This window comes from Cornus florida, unplaced genomic scaffold (assembly GCF_030987335.1).
Source record: "Cornus florida cultivar Cherokee Brave unplaced genomic scaffold, ASM3098733v1 CherokeeBrave_3.0.0_Hap2_Chr09, whole genome shotgun sequence".
Taxonomy (NCBI): domain Eukaryota; kingdom Viridiplantae; phylum Streptophyta; class Magnoliopsida; order Cornales; family Cornaceae; genus Cornus; species Cornus florida.
The window spans coordinates 33,106,402-33,127,656 of record NW_026775579.1 but is presented as its reverse complement, the minus strand read 5'-3'; the positions used below and the strand labels follow the sequence as shown (position 1 = coordinate 33,127,656).

The window sequence follows — 21,255 nt, the reverse complement described above, 5'->3', positions numbered from 1 at the left end:
TTCAGCAGAGGATCTAGAGACAACAGCTTGCTTCTTACTCTTCCATGATATAAGATGATTACCATAGAAAGTACAGAAGCCAGAGGTAGAACGTCTATCTGTCTTACATCCAACATAGTCTGCATCAGTAAAGCATGAGAGTCCAGACTGATTTCCTGTGGCATAGAACAAACCAAGACCAGGGCACGACTTAAGATACCTCAAAATATGGTAGACTGCATCCATATGAGTTGAGCGAGGGGCATGCATGGATTGACTAACCACACTAATAGCAAATGTCAAATCGGGCCTTGTGTTAGTCAAGTAGATAAGACGACCTACTAAACGTTGATACATGGATGGATCTGAAAGTAATTCCCTTGACTCAACAGAGAGTTTGAGATTGGGGTCCATAGGAGTGGAAGCGGGTCGACACCCAAGCATGCCAGTATCTTGAAGAAGATCCAAAACATATTTCCTTTGAGATAAAGAAATTCCACGATGAGATCTAGCAACCTCAATTCCAAGAAAATATCGAAGAGGACCTAAGTCCTTCACATTAAAGGACTTTTGAAGATGAAGTTTCGCCTGAGCAATCCCTGAAGCATGATCACCTGTGATAATGATATCATCCACATATACCAATAACATAATGCAACGACCATCAGAGCGACGTTGAATAAAGCAAGTATGGTCTGAGTGGCAGCGCACAAAGCCCATGGATAGAACATCGCTGAAACGACTAAACCAAGCTCTAGGAGATTGCTTCAGACCATAAAGAGACTTCCGCAGCCTACAAACTTTCCCAGCATACTCCCCCTCAGCCTGAAATCGAGGAGGTGGATCCATATATATAGTCTCAAGTAAGTCTCCATTAAGAAATGCATTCTTGACACCTAACTGATGCAGAGGCCAAGAATGGGCAACAGACAAGGAGATAAGCAGTCGCACAGACGTCAACTTTGCCACAGGAGCAAAGGTAGCACTAAAGTCTTTGCCCGGAATTTGAGCAAAGCCTTTTGCCACCAACCGAGCCTTGTTCCGATCAATAGAACCATCGGTTAAGTACTTCACATTAAAGACCCATTTACAGCCAACCGTTTTCTCCCTAGCAGGTAAAGCAACAAGTTCCCATGTATTATTATGTTGTAAAGCATCCATTTCTGTTGTCATGGCAGACACCCAATTGGGATCCTGGAGGGCCTCTGACATGGATCGAGGAATAGAAACGGTCCCAATCTTGCCCAGGGATGATTTATATGCACCTGAAAGACCATCATAGGAGACATACTGGGAAATAGGGTGGTTAGTGCTACTAGAAAAACCATACCAATTAGGAGGGTGATGATCACAGGTAGGATAACGGGAGGTATGCTCAGGAATGGTAGGAGCCATAGGAGAAGGAGAGTTACCTGGACCTGGTTCTGAAGATGATTCTGGCAGGGGAGGTTGAGTGCGATGGCGACGAGAGTAGACCTGCAAAGGTGGAGGGGAACCCTGTATGGATGGAGAAGGAGATTCCAGGACAGTGTGATTTTTAAAAAGAGGAACAGGACGGGCAATAGGAGAAATCTCCTTCTCCAAATCAAAAGAGAGAGAATCATGTACCACAGAATTAGTACTATAAAAAGGAACAGTTTCATGAAATGTCACATCAAGAGAATGATACATATGTTTGGTCACAGGATCATAACAACGATAACCCTTTGACATAGCAGAATACCCCAAGAAAATACACCTAATAGATTAATCGTCAAGTTTATGACAAGAAGGACTACGGTTATGAACAAAACAAGTGCAGTCGAAAACACGAGGCAGAAGGTGAAACAATGTATAATCAGGCTGGAGAATTTGAAGTGGGGCCTTACCACCCAAAACTCGACTTGGAGTACGATTAATCAGAAAAGCAGCTGTAAGAACAGCCATGTGCCAATAGAATTTAGGCACATGCATACCACTCAGAAGACATCGGACCACAGACATAAGATGACGGTTTTTGTGTTCAGCCACGCCATTTTGCTCAGGAGTATAGGGGCAAGTGAGTTGATGTAAAATCCCCTTTTTATTAAGTTCAATCCGGAACTCATTCGAAACATATTCTCATCCATTATCAGAACAAATATTACGGACAACAGTGTTATACTAGATTTTGATCATTTAAAGAAACTGGGTAAATAAAAGAAACACATCAGATTTCTTTTTCAATAAATAAACCCAAGTACAACGAGAACAATCATCAATAAATGTCACATAATATCGATGTCCAGAGAAAGTAATAACTGGGGAAGGGCCCCAGACATCAGAATGAATAAGATCAAACATACTAGGAGCACGACTTATATGAGAAATATAGCTAGTTCTAGTATGTTTAGAAAGCTCACAAACTTCACATTGAAACTTATGGTCCTTACATGCTTTATTTAACGAAGGAAACAATAGACATAGATACTGAAAGTTTACATGCCCCAAATGTGCATGCCACAGACTAAAGGTGCGAAAAGAAACATCATAAACACTAGAAGTAGGTAGGACAGAAGCTTGAAAACTCGTTCCTGGTGGTTCCCCAAAGTAGTAAAGCTCATCACGCTCATAACCCCTGCCAAAAATCCTCTTCGAACAAAGGTCCTGCAACAAACAGTGATCTGGTAAGAATATAACTGCACATTGGAGGTTATTTGCAAGCCGGCTAACAGATAAAAGGTTAAAGGCAAGTTTAGGTACATGAAGGACAGATGAAAGAATAATATCAGGAGATAGACAAACATCACCCTTACTGTGAATGTAAGATGTAGAGCCATCCGCAAGATACACAGATTGGGTAACAGGTATGACATTAGAAGAAAAAACTGATAACTCACTAGTCATGTGATCATTAGCCCCAGAATCCAGAACCAGCTGCTTGGCCTTAACATGAAATGCAGTAGGAGTACCTGTAGCAATAGTGGCAGTGGAAGCAGCTGAAGGAGCTCTAACACTAGAAGCAAAGGAGCCAAGCTGGTCCTGGATCTGCCCAATCTAAGACTGAAGCTGGCTCAGTTTAGGAAATACAATAGATCCACCAGTAATAATAGGAGTTTCTGGAACAACCGCAGTACGAGAAGAACCAGTTCCAGATAAACGGTTCCTAGAAAATTTTTGCTTCAGTTCAGGATGAAGTTTGAAGCAACGAGCCTTAACATGTCCAACCCCTCCACAATGGTGACAAATAATCTGACCTCCAGAAACTCGTGATCCAAAGTTGGCTGCAAAAGCAATACTATCCCCAGCAGGCTCAGACACTGGTAGAGGAACAAGTGAGGGCTGAATTAAACGGTGCCTGCATGCTTTGCATCAACAGTAGCAAAGGCTTCCAACAGGGATGGCATTGGTGATGCATTCAAGATTTGAGACTTTAGTGGTTCAAATTCTGAGCGTAATCCCATCAAAAACTGATAGGTATGCTGACGATCAAGACGTTTGACAAGAAGAGAGGCTCCCTCGGAAGGAAATTCACTGAGAGGCTCATATTGAGCTAGTTCCTCCCAGCGAGATCTCAAATACTCAAAATAATCAGCTACAAACAAATTCAGGCCTTCCTGCGAGGCCTAAGCAATATCTTGGTATAATTCAAAAATACAAGCATCATTCCTAGAATGAGCATACATTTGATTCAAAGCAGTCCACAAGTCATTAACAGAGTTATAAAACATGAATATATTATAAATGCGTTCCTCCATAGAATTAAACATCCATCCTAAAATGGTGCAATTGTCCATATCCCACTGAGCATATTTAGGATCTTTAATATCTGGCATCTTTTCAGTACCCAAAATCCACCCTGATTTGCCTTTTCCACCAACATAGAGGCGGAGGGAACGAGCCAAGGATGCAAAATTACAGCCATTCAACAGCACACTAGTAACTCGTTGAGCTGGTGTGTGTTGCGCCAAAAAGAGAGTTTCTTTATTATTACTTGATACAGCCATAATATTAAATAGAACTATTCAACAGATTACCAATAATTTCAAATAAAGGAGGAATAAACCTGATTTTGATCAAACCAAGAAGCCAGAGACACGGCGGTCTGATTCGAAAATGCTGCCGAATATCCCGGCAGCCCCAAAAAATTACAAACATGTCTTCTGACCCTTAGTGCATGAAAAAGATTAAGAGAATACCCCTACAGGGGTCGAACCTAGAGGAGATTGGCTCTCCCTAGGACTGTCGCAACAGCGGCCTAAAAAAGAGAGAGGGTCTGTGAAGAAAAGGACAAAAAAGAAATAGGGAATGGGCTGTGACGAGATAGAGAAAGAAATTAAAAGAGGCGGTGAAAGAGAGAGAGGGGGGAGGCGAAGGTTTAAGGCTCTGATACCAAAAAGTAACTTGGTAAAATTGGCATACTCAATTTGAGAGTCTGACTATCATTATATACAAGAGGAAAATTACAAATATGGAAAGAGAATAAAATCAAATCAGAATAAAGAGAATAAAATCAAATTAGAATAAAAATAAAATCCCTAAATATTATCCTATATTGAAGACCCAATAAATCTGCTACAATCATTGAGTCAACTTATGGATATGATTTCCAACAATTTAAAATTGAAAACTTGTAATTGATTTAGCAAAATCGAAAGACTCTATTTGAAATTTCATGAACGGAACTGAAAAATTAGATAATGGAAGGATAACTACACACCTATAGGATATGAGAGTGGTTTAGGATTTGTTGATTAATCGAGTACGCCCTCTTACCTCAAACACTAAGATTGAAAAACTAAAGAAGTCCTAATACATATTACCTTATAAAATAAAATAAAAAAGAATTAGTTCGTAAAGTTTTTTATTCTCCTAAAATACTAAAATTTATCATTGCTTGTGTAGTAAAAAAGGAGGGACACATTAATTCTTCTTTTGCTTTCAAAGAAGAAGATACATAAAATGGAATACTTGATAAGTAATAAGAATGAAAATTATACTAAAATAATGAAGTGAATTATATGTCTCAAAAAAAAAAAAAAGCTTTAAATAAATTTTTTTCTAAATCTTCAAATTTTGAACAAATAAAAATTTGACAAAACGAAAGCATTCTAACACTTCGAACTTTGATAGTCATGTTTTTAATAGTCATGGGGAAGTGGAACTAATTAGATTCTAATAGTGTCACGACATTTTCCTTATTTCAATGGATATAAAGGTCCAAAAATTGTAATTTAAGAATATTTGAACATTGAATCAAATTTATGTATAATCTGAAAGTCTAGAATGTAAAAGTTAATCCTTCAACATAATACTACATTCTGAGCTATTTGAATGCAATAAATTGGTTAAAACCAAAGTGCACTGTATGGTAAAGGCTACAATCACTTATGCAACAAATCTTTTTGTTACTTTTCCGTACATCACATGGGTAACTGATAGTAAGCATGGATGCACAATATCTGACACACAGCAACATCCCAAGATCGGTAATGCAATATTATAATCAACAGAGACATCAAACATAGCCAACAAATCATCACATATAATCCTATACACTTTATTAAAGCTAACCAACTCAAAGATCGGACTATCAGCAAAACAAAGTACATGATTTGGATCACAAAGTATGGTCTATAAAAAATAAAAAGTAAATAAAAAAAGATTTACAAGTATGTCGAGAGTGGAAAGTGTTGGAAGTGGATAGCTCCAACCCCTCTGTGTTTTCCCCTCCCCCACATGTGCAAAGTGCATACTAGTACATATTTGAATATTTTATGGACCAGACAAGTTCTATAATATGGACCAATACAATTCTACCCCACGAGCTATGGAATCGATCTTTCTTTTTTATCCATTCAAAACACTATTAATGTTAATCACGATGGTGATGCTCTATTGAGATATTGTGTTACGTACCTGAATACGCGAAGGGTGCAAGAAAAGCTGACCCCTTAGAGATTCAATCATGTAGTCACTGCACCCCAGATCTCTAAAGGACTTTCTACTAAAAAAATCATTGTCAGCTGTCAATTTCTGCCCTTGGCTTAAATTGTCCATTTGCTTAGACCTTAGGTTCTTTATTGACTCTCCATTACCCCATCCTCTTAAGGAAGCCGCAGAAACTCTTGAAACAGAAGCATCTGCTTCTATCATTTGATTATCAAACTCTTGAGATTCTGTTGCTGTAGTTTGATAATTCGACAATTGTTCAACTCCATGTTTTATAGATATCTTGGAGTGGTCCAACTCTTTTCCTGTCATGACTTTTTGCATCATATCTTTGGTTTCTTGCAATAGGGAGGCTCTTAAAACATTTTTTCCATCTTTAGGAACATCTAATCTCTTATGTTTCTCCAAGAATTCAGGTTCTGAGTGTGAATCGATAGATCTGTGAGAAGCAGCATCTTCTACAATAAGTCCATCAGAATCAAGCTTGTTGACACCTTGCTTCGTCCGATAAGTTCGTTTGACAAGATCTCTTACTCTCTGAGCTTTTAGTCTTCCAAAACTTCCTGTTAATCCCCTGTTAAATGCTGTCAAAACGAAAGAACTTTAGAACAGTGTGTAGCATAGAATAATCGAAGTTCAAAGACTGATATGTGATGCTAAGATAAATGCACCTGAAAGTTTTACTTTCTAAAACTCTTTAGAAGAAGTTCCATTTGGAAATAAACTATCTGGCTCCAGGATTAAATGAGAAAAATGAAATGCATATCATTGGTTTAAATCAGTGTTTTAGCATTTATGTGGATCTGAAAAACAACTGAATCCTAGTTGAATGAAAGGTTACCAGATCAATAACTTAGGCGTTCACTTTGAGGACCTTGGCAAGGACTGTGGTAGACCAGTCCTCCTAATCACCCTTTTCAAGATTATGGCTAGGCTCAATGGTTTAAAATTAATGATGTAAAGCATCTAGGTGAAAAAGTGGCAAACTGGATTTGTTTGGATTTTGACAACTATCATGTAAATGGAGGGCATGTTTAAATTATTTGAATAATTGTTATGTGTATAACAGTCAATGTTAGTAATTAGTAGTTGCTTAGCAAGTAGTCTGAGTTTTGCCAACAAGTTTGACAGTCAATATCAATAGTTACTTAACAAGTATTTTAAGTGTCAGCAAGAAGTTACAGTACATATATTAATTATTTAAGTGACACCGGCTGCCTATCTAGTCCTTCTCAAAGCTAATATAGGTTTGTTAAATATACGATGATAAGCATATAAAAACTACTACATTTTGAAACCAAATATTGAGTGATTAAGAAATAACGTGTTTATAAGATAAGTGTAGTGTAAATGCAATGTTAAGATGGATATGTGGTCGAATTTTTTTATTTTTTTTCAGAAATAGTTACATTTATGAAACAGGTTAAAGTAGTCCCCATGGGAAATTAAACAAGGAAAAAAATATAAACAAACAAACAACTAGTATATGGTTTGGCCATATGCAGCAATATTCAATAACTACAGAGAGTAAAGAATGGTATAGTGATCACATCGAGGATAACGTTAGGGGGAAGGGAAGACGAAATTTAAGTTTGATTGAGAAATTGAAGAAAAATATGATTTAAGCAGAGTGTGATGAAACAAAATTCATGTGTCTGTCCAACCCCAATAACATTATCAAAAATGTAGGTGGATTATGAAGGACATATGATCCTATCATAACCTACCTGTGTGTGCTCATGCACCCCCTGTGCATCTAAACAGAAGTCACTGAGGGCTTTCCAATATAAGGTGAAATTAAAACAATCTATATTCCTGAACAAAGGAAAGGAGTGGGAGGTGTGTATCTATCTCCCTCATATACTAAAAAATTGCAATTTGACATCAATTCCTAACATGAAAAATAAAAAATAAAAATTCCAATTTCAATTTCAATTTCAATTTCAAAACAAAAGAAGAAGAAAATTGAAATAACCTGGGTTGGTGGTGGTGTTGTTGTCGTTGGTGGTGGTTGATCTCCTACTCCATGAGAGAACCTCCTTGGAAGGAATAGGAGATTGATCATGAGCGTTGTCGATTCCTCCCCAAACGATGACCTTTTCACCTGTCTCGTCGTCGATGAGCTGATAAGCTCCTGGAGTATCCATGGGCCTCCGACTATAACCAGCTCTGATCACAACTCCAACTCTAGTCCGTCTCTGCGGAAACTGAGAGATGAAAAGGTTTCCTTTTCCATTTCCATTTCTTGAGCAGAAACTGTGGAAGGGAAGAGGAGGAGGAGGAGGCGAATAGCAGCAGCAGGTGAGATTGAGGCGTTCTGACAAGTTTATAGGAGGAGCCTTAGCCAGCAGCGGCATTTTGATTATCGTTCACACAATTAAAGCACACACATTCACTCAAAAGAGTTTAGCAGAGGAGCTGACCATGAAGAAAGAGCTACTATACTGCTGCTACCGCTGGCTGGCTATAAATATATCGGATAATACCCTCAGGGCCTCATCCCCACTCACGATGCTAAATTGTTGATATAATTAATTTTTCTGAGGCCGAATAGGACCAAATTATTAGTATTTTGAAATTTGATGGAGCCTAACACTTAAAAATAAAAATAAAATGAAACCTAAGAGTTTTAAAAATAAAATTAAAATCAAACTCTGAAATTCATGGAGCCGAGTCATGAAAGAACTGTTTAGTTCAATTTGATTCTATAAAATTCGAAACCAAAATGGAATCATTTACGAGTATGTAAAAATAAAAAATAAAAATTGAAAATTTTAAAATCTCCACTAAGCCAAGCCGACCAATTTGATTTATCAACTTTTTATGCATTCCTAAATTTTTTTTTATAACTTCAATTATCTTGAGGTACTCTTGTGTTTCAAGTGGAATTCCACGTCGGATTTGGATGGAGTTAAAGTGTGTATAAATGGATGGGTATACAGCATTACCCAACAGCTTAAGTTTACAATTGGTATCAGAGTCAGACCCAATTCTTAATCCGGTATCACGTCGTATGCGCGACTCGAAAGGTGTTCGGGTCTAGCCCCGAGTAAGCAAGGTAACCTGACCGCAACCAGGGCTATCACCACTGCTATTCATTCTAAGAATGAGACGAGCATTTTGGAGGTTTTTGATCTTCTATTGTTCAGAGACATCTGTCCAAATTGACTTGAAGAATCATCTACCAAATCTCTCAGCTCATTGTCACGATTAGTGGCACACATCTCACACACACTTAACCAACTGGAATTATCGAACATACAAGCTCGGCATGTCCAAATGCTCGGTGTATTCATCTGCCTCCCACCTATGGTCTCCTACTAGAAATTTGCCACTGCACACAAGTTCCGCAAGAGCCTCAGAGGCCAGTTTAATACAAATGGAAAAACCTCCAAGGATAATTGTTAGTGGATCCCCGCCTAAATATAAAGCCTTAACCCGGAGATAGAGAATACCAGCAAGTATTCCACCATCGTGGCCCAGGAAAAAGACACCAAGAACAAGCATTTGGATGAGAATCAATTCGGCCCATGCAGCATAACGTGAGGGTATCATTAGTCCATGGATGTAAGTGTAGTTCTCTGACTGGGAATTGAGTACAACTTTCACGGCAAAGAGGACACCAAAAAATCCAACAACATATTCCTGGTAATAAGCTCTCCCAAAATCAAAAAACATAAGGGATTTGGCCAGTATCAGTGTTATGCCCTGGGACATACCAAGAAGTGCAACAACTATAGAAGCAAATTTAAAACTCCCCCTCAAGGTCTCCAATTGGATCCCTTCCATAAAAGTGACATCATGTTGTAGAACAGGTGAGATTTATCTACGTGATAGAATGCCGACAGAAAGAAACACTTGAGGTCCTGTGCTGCTCAACCAATGGCAAAAGGGTATTAGGAAATGGAATAAAAATTATATATGATATCACCTCAGAAAGTTGTTCAACATTTAACTATGCAAAACCAAGTTATGTCATCTCATATTATCATCTGTTGTGGTCTGCTAATATGGTTGTGTTACTTGTGTATATGCTAAAACCAACTCATTCCTTGATTTTCTATAAAAGTAGTAAAAAATGAAAACAATAACAATGTAGTGATGACATGCAATAACAAAGCCAAAGTCTATAGACTATAGGCTATGGTGGCAACAGCATCGCAGGAGAAAAGATGCAGTATCCTAAAACTTGCAGAAGGTCCACCCATGATTTCTTGTTAATCATAAGCTTGTGTTAAACCCTTCTCACCGAATCTACCTAACAGCCACAATTTCATGTAAGAAATATCTAACATAAATAGAACTGAGGGATCAAATGCATAAACTTGATAAGAAGAGACATACCAGATATAGAAACTCAGTTTGAAGATATTACAGCGGAAACGATCTTCAACCCTTTTCTATGTTTGCAAAACTAGATGATGGACTCCAGAACTATTACGCATATATATAGTGAGGGTTGGGACCGTTTCAATTCATACGTGAAGAGATGTGTTGGTTCCATCAACCGATACAACTCTTTATATGTGACTATTCATTCTAAGGGTGCAACCCTTCTTATATGCGTATATAAACAATATATTTAATTAATTATTAATAGACTACTAATTTTCTTACATTCTCCCACTTAGTCTAACAATAATTAATTACAATCACTTCTATATCAAAATGATCATTGAGTGTACTACAGAAGTTAATCCGTATATTTATAAGAAACACCTCTACCATCAATTTGGAGTACCTTCGAGTTTACTAATATGGGATCAAGGGCGTCATTATATCATTAATAATATAAGACACTAATGGTCACTGATATTAACAAACTCAACTCTAAAGTCACATATATACCGCATATTTATGTCATGCATCGGTCCAACCGTGTCTCATTAAGGACACACCGTGTCTCAAAACTGGACACTTAAGTCACAAATTTTCCGTACACGTGCACTAATATGGAAAATCTAGTACTTAAATAGGGATAAAAAAATGTGATCACAAAATAAAACTGTCTTTACCTGAGCCAAATACAACCTCCCACTAACTAAGAAAATTAGTTGTCAAAAAGAAATATGCATGCTTACTGTACAACATTAGTGGCAAACCCTTAGTCATGGGATCAACAATATTTTGTTGTGTATCAGTGTGCTAAATCAAACAGTAGCTGGTTCTGATTCCTCTATTTCATAACAAGGTATTAACGGTCATATGTTAGACTAACTTGAACTCTTGTTGTTTCTTTAACTACTAGACTGTAGCGGAATTATTGACCTGAAGTCCAAAACTGATATTTTATAATGCATGAAACGTGGCCTTATAACATGCAAATAAAATCCGCTTCTATCACTTATCATAATAGTAAAACAATACTTAAAGTGAATTTTATACTGTCATGACAACAAGCAAAGTCAGTTTTTCCACTACTCTAAACATATCGGTCTTATTATAAAATATATGGTTCTTAATCCTTTGCACATACCTTATAAATTTCTTTGCCGCTCACTATAGATCCAAACCAGGATCAATGTGATATCTGCCTAGTGAATGCTATATTATAGCTCACCATATACAAAACCTGAGCATACATTAGGTTCCCAAAGGCATAGGAAATGCCTTTTTTGTTTTTATCTAATTTTGTTTTAGGTATTTTTCGACCATTGGAATAACAAATTCTCACATTTACAATTAGTGCAATTTCACCTTTATAGTGTTTTATGTCAAGTACTTTTAGAACTCTATCTAAGTATGTTCTTTGTGACAATCCAAGAATTTCACAAGATTCATTTAGGTGAAACTTAATGCCAATAAAGAGGTTTCACCAACACCTTCATCTCAAATATTTGAAAAGTTAAGTTGTTTAATCTCATGTACAATAATGTCACTGTCATCCACATATTTAACACTAAAGATTAATTTTACTCCCACTGACTTTGAGAATAACTAAGGCCACACATTTACAGTTTAATTGATGGGAATGTCTACTAAACTCTCCAGAGTTAATTAAATAATATGTCAAAACAATTAACTCTAAATGGGATCAACATAGCATATAATAATCTTTCCTTTGGGCCAAAATTATCATATATTAGTCTCCTACTGGTGAAATAACTTTCACCTTTGAAACTAATTAGTTATAGAAAACATAATAACAACTTATACTCCTTTGGGCGTAATGAGTCATCAGTTATGTCTTCTATACCAATTACCTCAATTCGTTTAGTTAGACAAACTCAATGACCCACCTTTGGGCTTGATCACTGCTCGTCTCTGCTAAACGCCAACACAATCTTTTAACTTTAACAAAATAATAATTTTGTCACTAGTTACAAATATCATTAAAATTTTCATGAGTGTGCCACTTTGATGACTAAACACTCGATCAAACTTAATGACACTTGTGCTTAGGATTGCAAAATGATTCAATTTTCCTGAATGAATCAAAATATTATATACATATTATGCAATAATATGAAACATGAGACACGTGCATAATTATGTATATAATTTCAATAACATGTGTAATTTCACAATTCATATATGCTATGAGACTAAATATTTAATCATTAATTATGCCATGTATATCAATAAAGATATAAAATATTTAAATAGTGATGCATGACATAACTAATTAATATTTATGAAAGATTACTAAGGCACAAAATTAGATTTCAAACTTTATACAATTTATACATGCTATAAAAAGAATCTTGGGACTAAAATTGAATTATGAATCTTATATCAGTCATGTAATTATTTTTTAGAATAATCACCCACACTCTAATTGAGTTTGCTATGAGTCTATAATCGAAGACATTTAGGATACCATATGCATAACTCTTGGTGCAGAGACCACAAAGCCTACTTACGGGTGTATACATGACTCTGTATAGAGACATGACTATTGGTTCAAATCCAAAAAGACATGTCGATTTGTTGGTTTAAACTCCAAAAGTTATGACTTTTGAGAATATTTGTAACCCAAACAAAAAGCATACAATGGTATGTTGAATGGGTGGTATTGTTTGACTTCCAACTATCATGAACAATCATGACTTCTGTATATTATTCAACATAACACTGCTACATAAATGTCAGATATTTATGTTGTTGTGTAACGTGATAGAAGTTATATTCACATAACATTCAGGTTACTGTCTAACATTACATACATGGACTAATTGTTATTTCAAATACCAAATCTAATAGCACGTGAACTAATAATTACATAACCAATCAAACCATATAACTGAATAACCTAGAAACCATATAATTGAATAACCCAGAAAACTTGTTGTAATAAATAATTGCATGTGTAACGCACATGCATATGATTTTATAAAATAACCATTTACTTAAACATGCAATTTTGACAAATGACCCTTCATAACCATCAGCATGTTAACCGTCCATGGAAAATGGAAAATATTTACGTTGTTGTTGTCCCATAAACACCCACAATTGTTTTGTCCCATGAACACACAATGACAATCACGTTGTTGTCCAACACATTCACGTTAAAACATTCTTGTAAAGATTGGTTTATATATATCATATTTGAGTACATGCATATGCACGTATATTATATGTAGCGTGATACGTTGTGATTAGTGGGTATATTCGTAAAACAACACCGCAGAGAAAATCGTAATTGATTATGTGTTCTTCTTTATAGATATATTGAAATTCCTATTATATATTTGGTTATATATATATATTGCATCCCAAATGTCATTTAATAAATAACCAACCACAATTACCAAATATATAATAAGAATTTATATATATTGCATCCCAAATGTCGGTTAATAAATAACCAACCACAATTACCAAATATATAATAGGAATTTCAAAGAATTGTAAAAGTTTTCTTATCTCTTTGGTTATAATATATAACATATATACAAAAAAAAAAAAAAAATGATCAATTATATACAAGCGCATGTCGTACACTTTTACTAAAATTGGACACATATAATTATCTCTAGTTTCTTTGTATAAAAATTCTAATTTCAGTGTGTAAAAACATGAAGACACAATAGTGTTCTAATTAATAAGTCTCTCTGTCTTCTCCAATAAACTCCATATATATATTGCAGAGAAATTTCATGCGTAAAATAAATTTATGCATTAGAGTCCATGTAGGCTCTGATGCCACATGTAAGAAATATCTAACATAAATAGAACTCATAGATCAAATGCATAAACTTGATAAGAAGAGACATACCAGATGTAGAAACTCAGCTTGAAGATATTACAACGGAAATGATCTGCAACCCTTTCTTATGTTTGCAAAACTGGATGATGGACTCCAGGACTATTACGCATATATATATATAGTGAGGGTTGGGACCGTTTCAATTCATACGTGAAGAGATGTGTTGGTTCTATCAACTGACATAACTCTTTATATGTGACTATTCATTCTAAGAGTGCAATCTTTCTTACATGCCTATATAAACAATATATTTAATTACTTATTAATAGACTACTAATTTGATTACATTTCAAACAAATGAATTTGAAAAAAGTTACAAATCAAACTATATTGTGTAAATTTAATAATCCAACTGAATGATGTCTAAGATACAATTTCAACTCTCCTAATAACCAAATATCTATAATTTTATACAAATCAAGAATACAATGCAAAAAACCTTTCATGTGTGATTTGCCACAAAATTATAACATCAGAAAAATACCGTAAACAAGTTGCCTACCATAACTTAACCGTTTCAAAGAGCTTTGGGTTTGCCCAAGTCTTTGACACTGTAGCGTCTATGTGTGATGAGTTTCGGGTTGGGGGAAAGTTTCATTAATCTAAAAGAGAGTTCTCCATGTGACGACCCTAGATTTTTCAACCTAGTGTGTCTTGTGATGACCCAAAGCGAATCCAAAATGTGGAAGTAAAACAAAAATAAGTCCTTAGAGATGTACATCATCCCTAAGACACAAGAATGGCCCTTCGAGGAATTTTGAGACTCAACGAAGCAAAATGAAGATAAGGGTATCAAAACCCTACCAAAAGAAGGACCAAGGGTAAAATGGTCATTTTACCCAAAGAGGAAGGAAGTTGACTTCCAACAAGTTAAATGAGATCAAAAACATCCAATCCCAAATGAACCCAATCCCGGTTCGAATCAAAACTGACATCCTCTCACTAAAACAAAGATATCTTGAGGTAGGAGAAGAATCTAAAATTGAAATTGGTACCATTGGAAAACTTATTTCGACGTAGTCAATTTAGACTAAGAATGGACCAGTTCGGCGCTGAAACAAAGAAGTTAAGTCAGATCAAAGTTGGAAGACCAAAGCTGAACCTACAAAATAGTGCTGCAAGACTTGAACCGGTTTAGCCTCCTTGAATCGGTTCAACATGGGCAGTACACCCATGCTGGACCAAAATCACATCTTCAACCGCTTCAACATTCTTGAACTGGTTTAAGTTGACCAGAATTGAACAAATGCAGCAGAAACAGTAAAAAATGCAAAAAATGAGTTTGAAACGCGATTTTCGAGACCAAGATGACATTTTTTTAAAAAATGTCGTGAAGAAACTCCCCCCAAAATCACATTTTCTATGTGACAAAGTCAAAATTGGAATTTATTTCCCAAAAGAAATCCCCAAAATGCCCTTAAGCAACATTTTTTAACAAAAATGTGAAATGAGTCCATAGGAGGCTTATTTCACCAACGAAAGAGTTTTTCTTGAAAATGATCATGCACACAGACGTAACTAGTGATTTTGAGCGCGCGGGAATGGTCTGTGGCTCTCAAAAATGGCCAATTCAAAATCCAACCCCCCGACGGCCAAAAAGGCGAAAATGAACTTAAAATGGAAATTTTGAAATCCAAAATTATGAAATGGTTCTAAATTACCATTTGGCCCTTGGCCACACTTCATACATGATTAATAAGACCTTATGAAAGAATGAAAATGGAATTCCCACACCCGATGCAAACATAGTGAAACAATAACTTGGCATTTTTTTTTTTTTTTTAATATTTTCATCGTATTTCATAAAGTCAAGTTACATTGGATACAAAATACATGTCATTGGCCTCCGACCTCATCTCATACATGTCAAATACATTATAAAGAGTGTACTCATGTACACATTACATATATGGAATCAAATATACACATTTTGACAAATAAGGCTACAAGTGGCATGTCAAGCCAACCTTTACAAGAACTAAAACCTTCAAGCCCACAATCATCCAAGCAAAGATGAACATCACGAACCAAGTCTTCGTACCTGAACAATGCCTCGATAACTTTAGGGTAAGTAACCTAAAGCTACTCGTAGGAGATGAGCATGCATAGACCTAGCATTTTACAATATTATCACCTTAAGGTGAAACAAGTCAAAGGGGCTCATGCCACCTAACGTCAATGTCAAGATGAGACTCAGGGAGTATCCTAAGCTACTCATGCAATTGAAATGAACAATGACATACAAGTATACATGCTCAAGTATACTAAACAATGTTAAAGCATGTTATATGACATTCAAGCATACATTTTCAAATATACTAAACCATATTAAAACAAGTTATGCAACGTCCAAGCAGATCTACTCAAGTATATATTTAATATGAAAAACTTGTAATACCCCTAATTTTAAAAGGAAAGTCCCGGTATTTTAATATTTATTTTCGGGTATTTTTGGTTGTTTAATTGTTTAATAATTATTTTCTAGTATTTATTTAATTATTTATGTGCTTGTGTATTTTAAATTAACTGATTAATTGTTATTTACTTTAATTATTTAATTTCTTTACTTTGATTGTTTGTTTAAATTGTTTTATTTTCTTTAATTAAGTTACTTGTCTTAATTATTTTAAATGGTTTGTTAGTTAATTTAAATGGAATTAATTGGATTAAATGAGTATTGTTAATTAATTAGAGTTTTAGTCAGTTAGGGGTCACACTTTAGCCAACTTAGCTTACACATTTAATTGTCATCTTTTCCTTCTCAGATCATAATTAGAATTAGGGTTATATGTTTTTAAGCCTATAAATATATCATTACGGTGGCTTAGGGTTTTAAAAACATAAACGTAGTTCTATTCACATAAAGAGAGGGTTGAGAGAACAGAGGCATCAGTTAGGGCTACCAAGGAGGAAAACAGAGAGGACCAAGGAGGTTGATTGTAAATTGGAGCCGGAGCAGTAGGAGGCTTGATGGTATTCAATAATTACTGGAAACTTAGTCTCTAGGGTTTTAATGGTTCATTAACGGAATCTTGCATGCTTATTACACGTTAACTTGATCATCTATATGTATTTTAAATTTGTTTGAAACAATTCTTGCGAGTTTGGTGTTCGTCGTCTGTTTTAAAGCATATAAATTGGTACTGTTTTAATTGTTGAATTAGTTCTCACTGTTATAAACAAAGGGTGGGGATGATACTGGACACACTTAGGACTCTTAAGATTAGTTTTAAAAACAAACAGAATGGTTGGAAGAGGCCGGAGTCAAAGCAGACGGTCAGAAACGGAGCTAGAACAGATTAGAGGCTCTCAAAGAGGAAGAGTGTGATACCCCTCGATTCTAGAGCCACGGGTGATCAAGTCCGAGTACAGATCCGAGGGATATCAGACAATTAATATGTAAACAAGCAGGAATAAAACTGAAATAAGATTTAAATAATAATAAACAGAAAGAATACTAAAATGAAAATCCTCAAACCTTAAATAATAATTTAATATAATTTAAATCCGTACAACTCGGGAATCCACCTAGTGGACCCCTAAATCCAAATCTTTAGATAAATTTACAGAATTAAAATCCAAAACCATAATAGAAAGGAAATCCTATGTAACCGGAAGAGTGAGTGTCTGTATCTGTATCAACACGATCAAACTCTAAGCTGGTACTGGCGAATACCTGAAAAATAAAGGTGGGTCAGGCCCACATGCAAGTTTTATCCTACTACATTCCGTACATAAACCCGATACGCAGATACATCCTAGATAGCTCGACAATATCTAAAATAGTCCATATATATATACATACTATAGGATGCTCACTAGCCTATAACATAGTCCAGCCTGGGTAGAATGTGACATATAAAACACGCTTTTTAGCGGCCAAGTACCTAGACCTACCAGGGAACATTAGCTATATCTAGTTACTCAACCTTTGTAATATACGCACCCTAACTGTGATCAGGAGACTCAAGCTCGTATCACGGTACCATAAATATATATATAAATTCCTTCCCAATGCAGAAAGATAAAACAAACATCCGTTATGTCGTTCAACTGTTTTAGTTGACAGGACATGCATCCATGTAGGATTTAACTGTTTTAGTTAATCCATTCCGTATGTATGAAGGGGTAGGACTTAGCTTTTTGATCTAATCCATCCCTGATATGTCACCGTCCCATACCGGTACATATAATGCAAATGATCCACCAGTGATGCACATTCATTAGAACATCAAGTATATCCATGAACTAACATAATAGAAAACAGGTATTATTAAGATCTTATTATGCATCCAGTATATGATTATAATTATAAAGCTCCTGTTAAATTGTTATAGTACTGTTAAACAATTTAAATTATCCACATCCATCCAATTGACAAAACAGAAACTAAATCAGTTCATCAATTAACAACCATAGCAGGGTATAATGATTATCAGACTTATGAACTGAGCACAATATACCATTCAACCAAAACTATACCCTCATACTAGTTCATTTCAATCATTAAAACAAAGACTAGTGATGCAAACCTCCTTAACCCCCTGACGGTATAAAAATTTATGTTTGTATCGTATGACATCCTTTTAATCCTCTAACTTAAAACCTGTGCTTGATATAGTATAACACAGAGAAGTCAAACTATACCTCATAGAAGTCCCCAATGGTACAATATACTAGCCCATTTAACTGGTGAAAACAACCCAGTAGTTAGAACTTCCTCCACTTCTTACACCATGCAACTATATATACTTTAAATTACATGTCAACCACAACCACAACCCAACCAACCTTCTTGAGACTCATATATATCCTAGATATCATTGCTATAAAATCCCAATAATATCCGTTATATCAGTTCATTGAATTTGCGGAAACAACTAGCCTTTCCGTCTCCCTTCCTTTCTTCCGGACGGCATACACATTAATAATGTTTATGTTCATGATGCCCCTTAGAATTAAACCCTAGCATAAACTAACTGTTTAAAGATTCCAATAGGTAAATTTTTAAGTATTTAGAACCCCCTTTACTTTCCAGAAACTTCATTTAAGGCCCCAAAGGCAGCAAAATGCCGAAAATACCCCCGAAGGGGTATCTGTTCAAGGGAGCCGGCTCCCCCCCAATGGGAGCCAGCTCTTTATATTCCAGAGCCCGCTCTCCCCCATGGAGAGCTGGCTCTACTTGCTTGGGAGCTGGCTCCCTCACTTAGGGAGCCGGCTTTCTCTCTTTGAGAGCCTGCTCCTTCGTCTCTGACCTTCGTCTTCGCTTTCGGCGCCATTCCAGCCATCTGTCCCACCTTTGATACAAAATTTTAAACTTCCTAGAGTTCAATTTACATCCACACAGTCCTAGAACCTCCTCACATCCCCTTAGGATTTGATTTACAAAAGCTTAAATCCTTGTCGCAACAGTTGAAGCAAAGAACAATTTCAGAAACACAAAAACGTAAAAACAGATTTCAGCTTGGTTGATTATGCATAAATATTCGTTTTAAAGTTTAATTACATTCCTAGGGTTCCGTCTAAGTTCCTAAAGTCCTAGAAACTCTTCACCTTCCACTATACATTAATTTACAAAATTCTCAATTCATACACAAACACAGTATGCAGAAAACCGATTTCGGTTTTTTAAACACAACAAATTACAGTCTGTTACACATGCATCAACCATTAGTTTTAAAGTTGAATTAACCCTAGAGACTATAAAGAATGCACAGAACACAAGTTTACAGGAAAGAGATAGTCTGAAACTTGCCTTTAGGTTTCGGTTTGAAACCTTTCAACCTCCGTCTGCAAATTCCAGCAAACTGAAGGCCTTCCCAACCTCCTCTGGTCATTGCCTTTTACCTCTGTTACTTCTTGCCTCACCACGAGCAATTCCCTTACTTCATCTCTTAAATCCCCCCATCTGTTTATACTCAAAACAAATTCCAGAACCTTTGTTTTCCCCTCTCCAGATATAACGTGAATAGGGTTTTCTCAAAACCCTTGCAGACATAAATTGTTCTATATATATAGGCTCTATCAAACCCTAATCCTAATTCCACGACTCATTATGTCGGCTACCACTTATCTATCTACAAATTAAACCCTAACTTAAATATCACCCAAACCTAGTATTAAACAAGTGTCCAAAACAATCACGTTCATAATAACTATTGTTGTCGGTTTCCTTGATGGAGTCGCCACAACCAACAAAGCTTGAGAGTTGTGTGTGTTTAGGAGGTGGCCAAGTTTTACATTTATAAAAAGCCACTACTACCTTTCTCTATATAAAATATAGATAGGGCGAGTAGGGATCGTCCCAAGGGATTTGATGGTGTATCGAATTGTGAACTATGGTAATTAGGGTTAGTAGGTCGAGTGATCACACAATTGGTTAGTTGGTTGATTAACCTAAATTGAATTTAACTAAATAAAATAATATGAGGTAAACAAGAGAGAGAAAGGTCTTGGGGTGTAGAGATCACCACCAAGCAATACTTTTCTATACTACTAACAAGTGATCAATTGAGGGTAATGGATGTGTTGCAATATGATAAGGGTATGTGTGCATTAGGTTGATTCAATTGGCAAGGATGACAAATCAAGCAAGTATTGTCTAAACATCATGTGAAGAGCACAATATATCTAAGCAATAGAGCATATATTGTCTCGACAACATGGGGATAGCACAATAGATCAAAACAAGTCATTAATCCTTCATTAAGCTCACAATCCACATGCAACACAATATTAGAGGAATATGCCATTTGGACTCACAAGCATGGAACATCAAACATCAAGAGTAGATTGTCCTCCCATCTAACATTATACTACCACTACACTAAATCTACACTACTAGCATGAAAATAAAGCTATCTAGCCTAGGGGAGAGGCACAAACCATCAAGAGTAGGCATAAACCATCAAATGAACCAAAATAGCATTCATTAAGCATATCATCTTGATAATCTCTAGATCTATAGCATCAATACACATAGACATGCATCAAAAACACTAAATCTAGAGATAAGCACATGAATATCCTACTTTAGCATACATAGACATATGGGTAGCATAGAATAGTCAATTGGAAGCATTAAACCATACAAACCATCAAATAATCAAGATTTTTATATACATGAATATCAAGATGTATCATACAACACTAAT

The 21,255-nt window shown here is 35.8% G+C and overlaps 1 protein-coding gene and 1 pseudogene across 2 annotated transcripts in view; both read right to left on the bottom strand.

Moving 5' to 3' along the window:
* LOC132273650 (DEAD-box ATP-dependent RNA helicase 50) overlaps nucleotides 1–8,385 on the bottom strand; it is a 34,156-nt gene extending 25,771 nt beyond the window's left edge. Inside the window, exons 1-2 of one of the 2 annotated variants that reach the window (XM_059774634.1) lie at nucleotides 7,865–8,385; nucleotides 5,857–6,473 (exon numbers count right to left, since the gene is read on the bottom strand). In XM_059774634.1, the coding sequence (XP_059630617.1) occupies nucleotides 5,857–6,473; nucleotides 7,865–8,246 (999 nt within the window). In that variant the 5' untranslated portion in view covers nucleotides 8,247–8,385. The remainder of the gene's footprint in view (nucleotides 1–5,856; nucleotides 6,474–7,864) is intronic. The other variant, XM_059774635.1, reaches the window with a different exon arrangement.
* A 599-nt stretch (nucleotides 8,386–8,984) lies between these two features.
* Nucleotides 8,985–9,752, bottom strand: LOC132272468 (rhomboid-like protein 14, mitochondrial; annotated as a pseudogene).
* Between the last annotated feature and the right edge of the window lie 11,503 nt (nucleotides 9,753–21,255).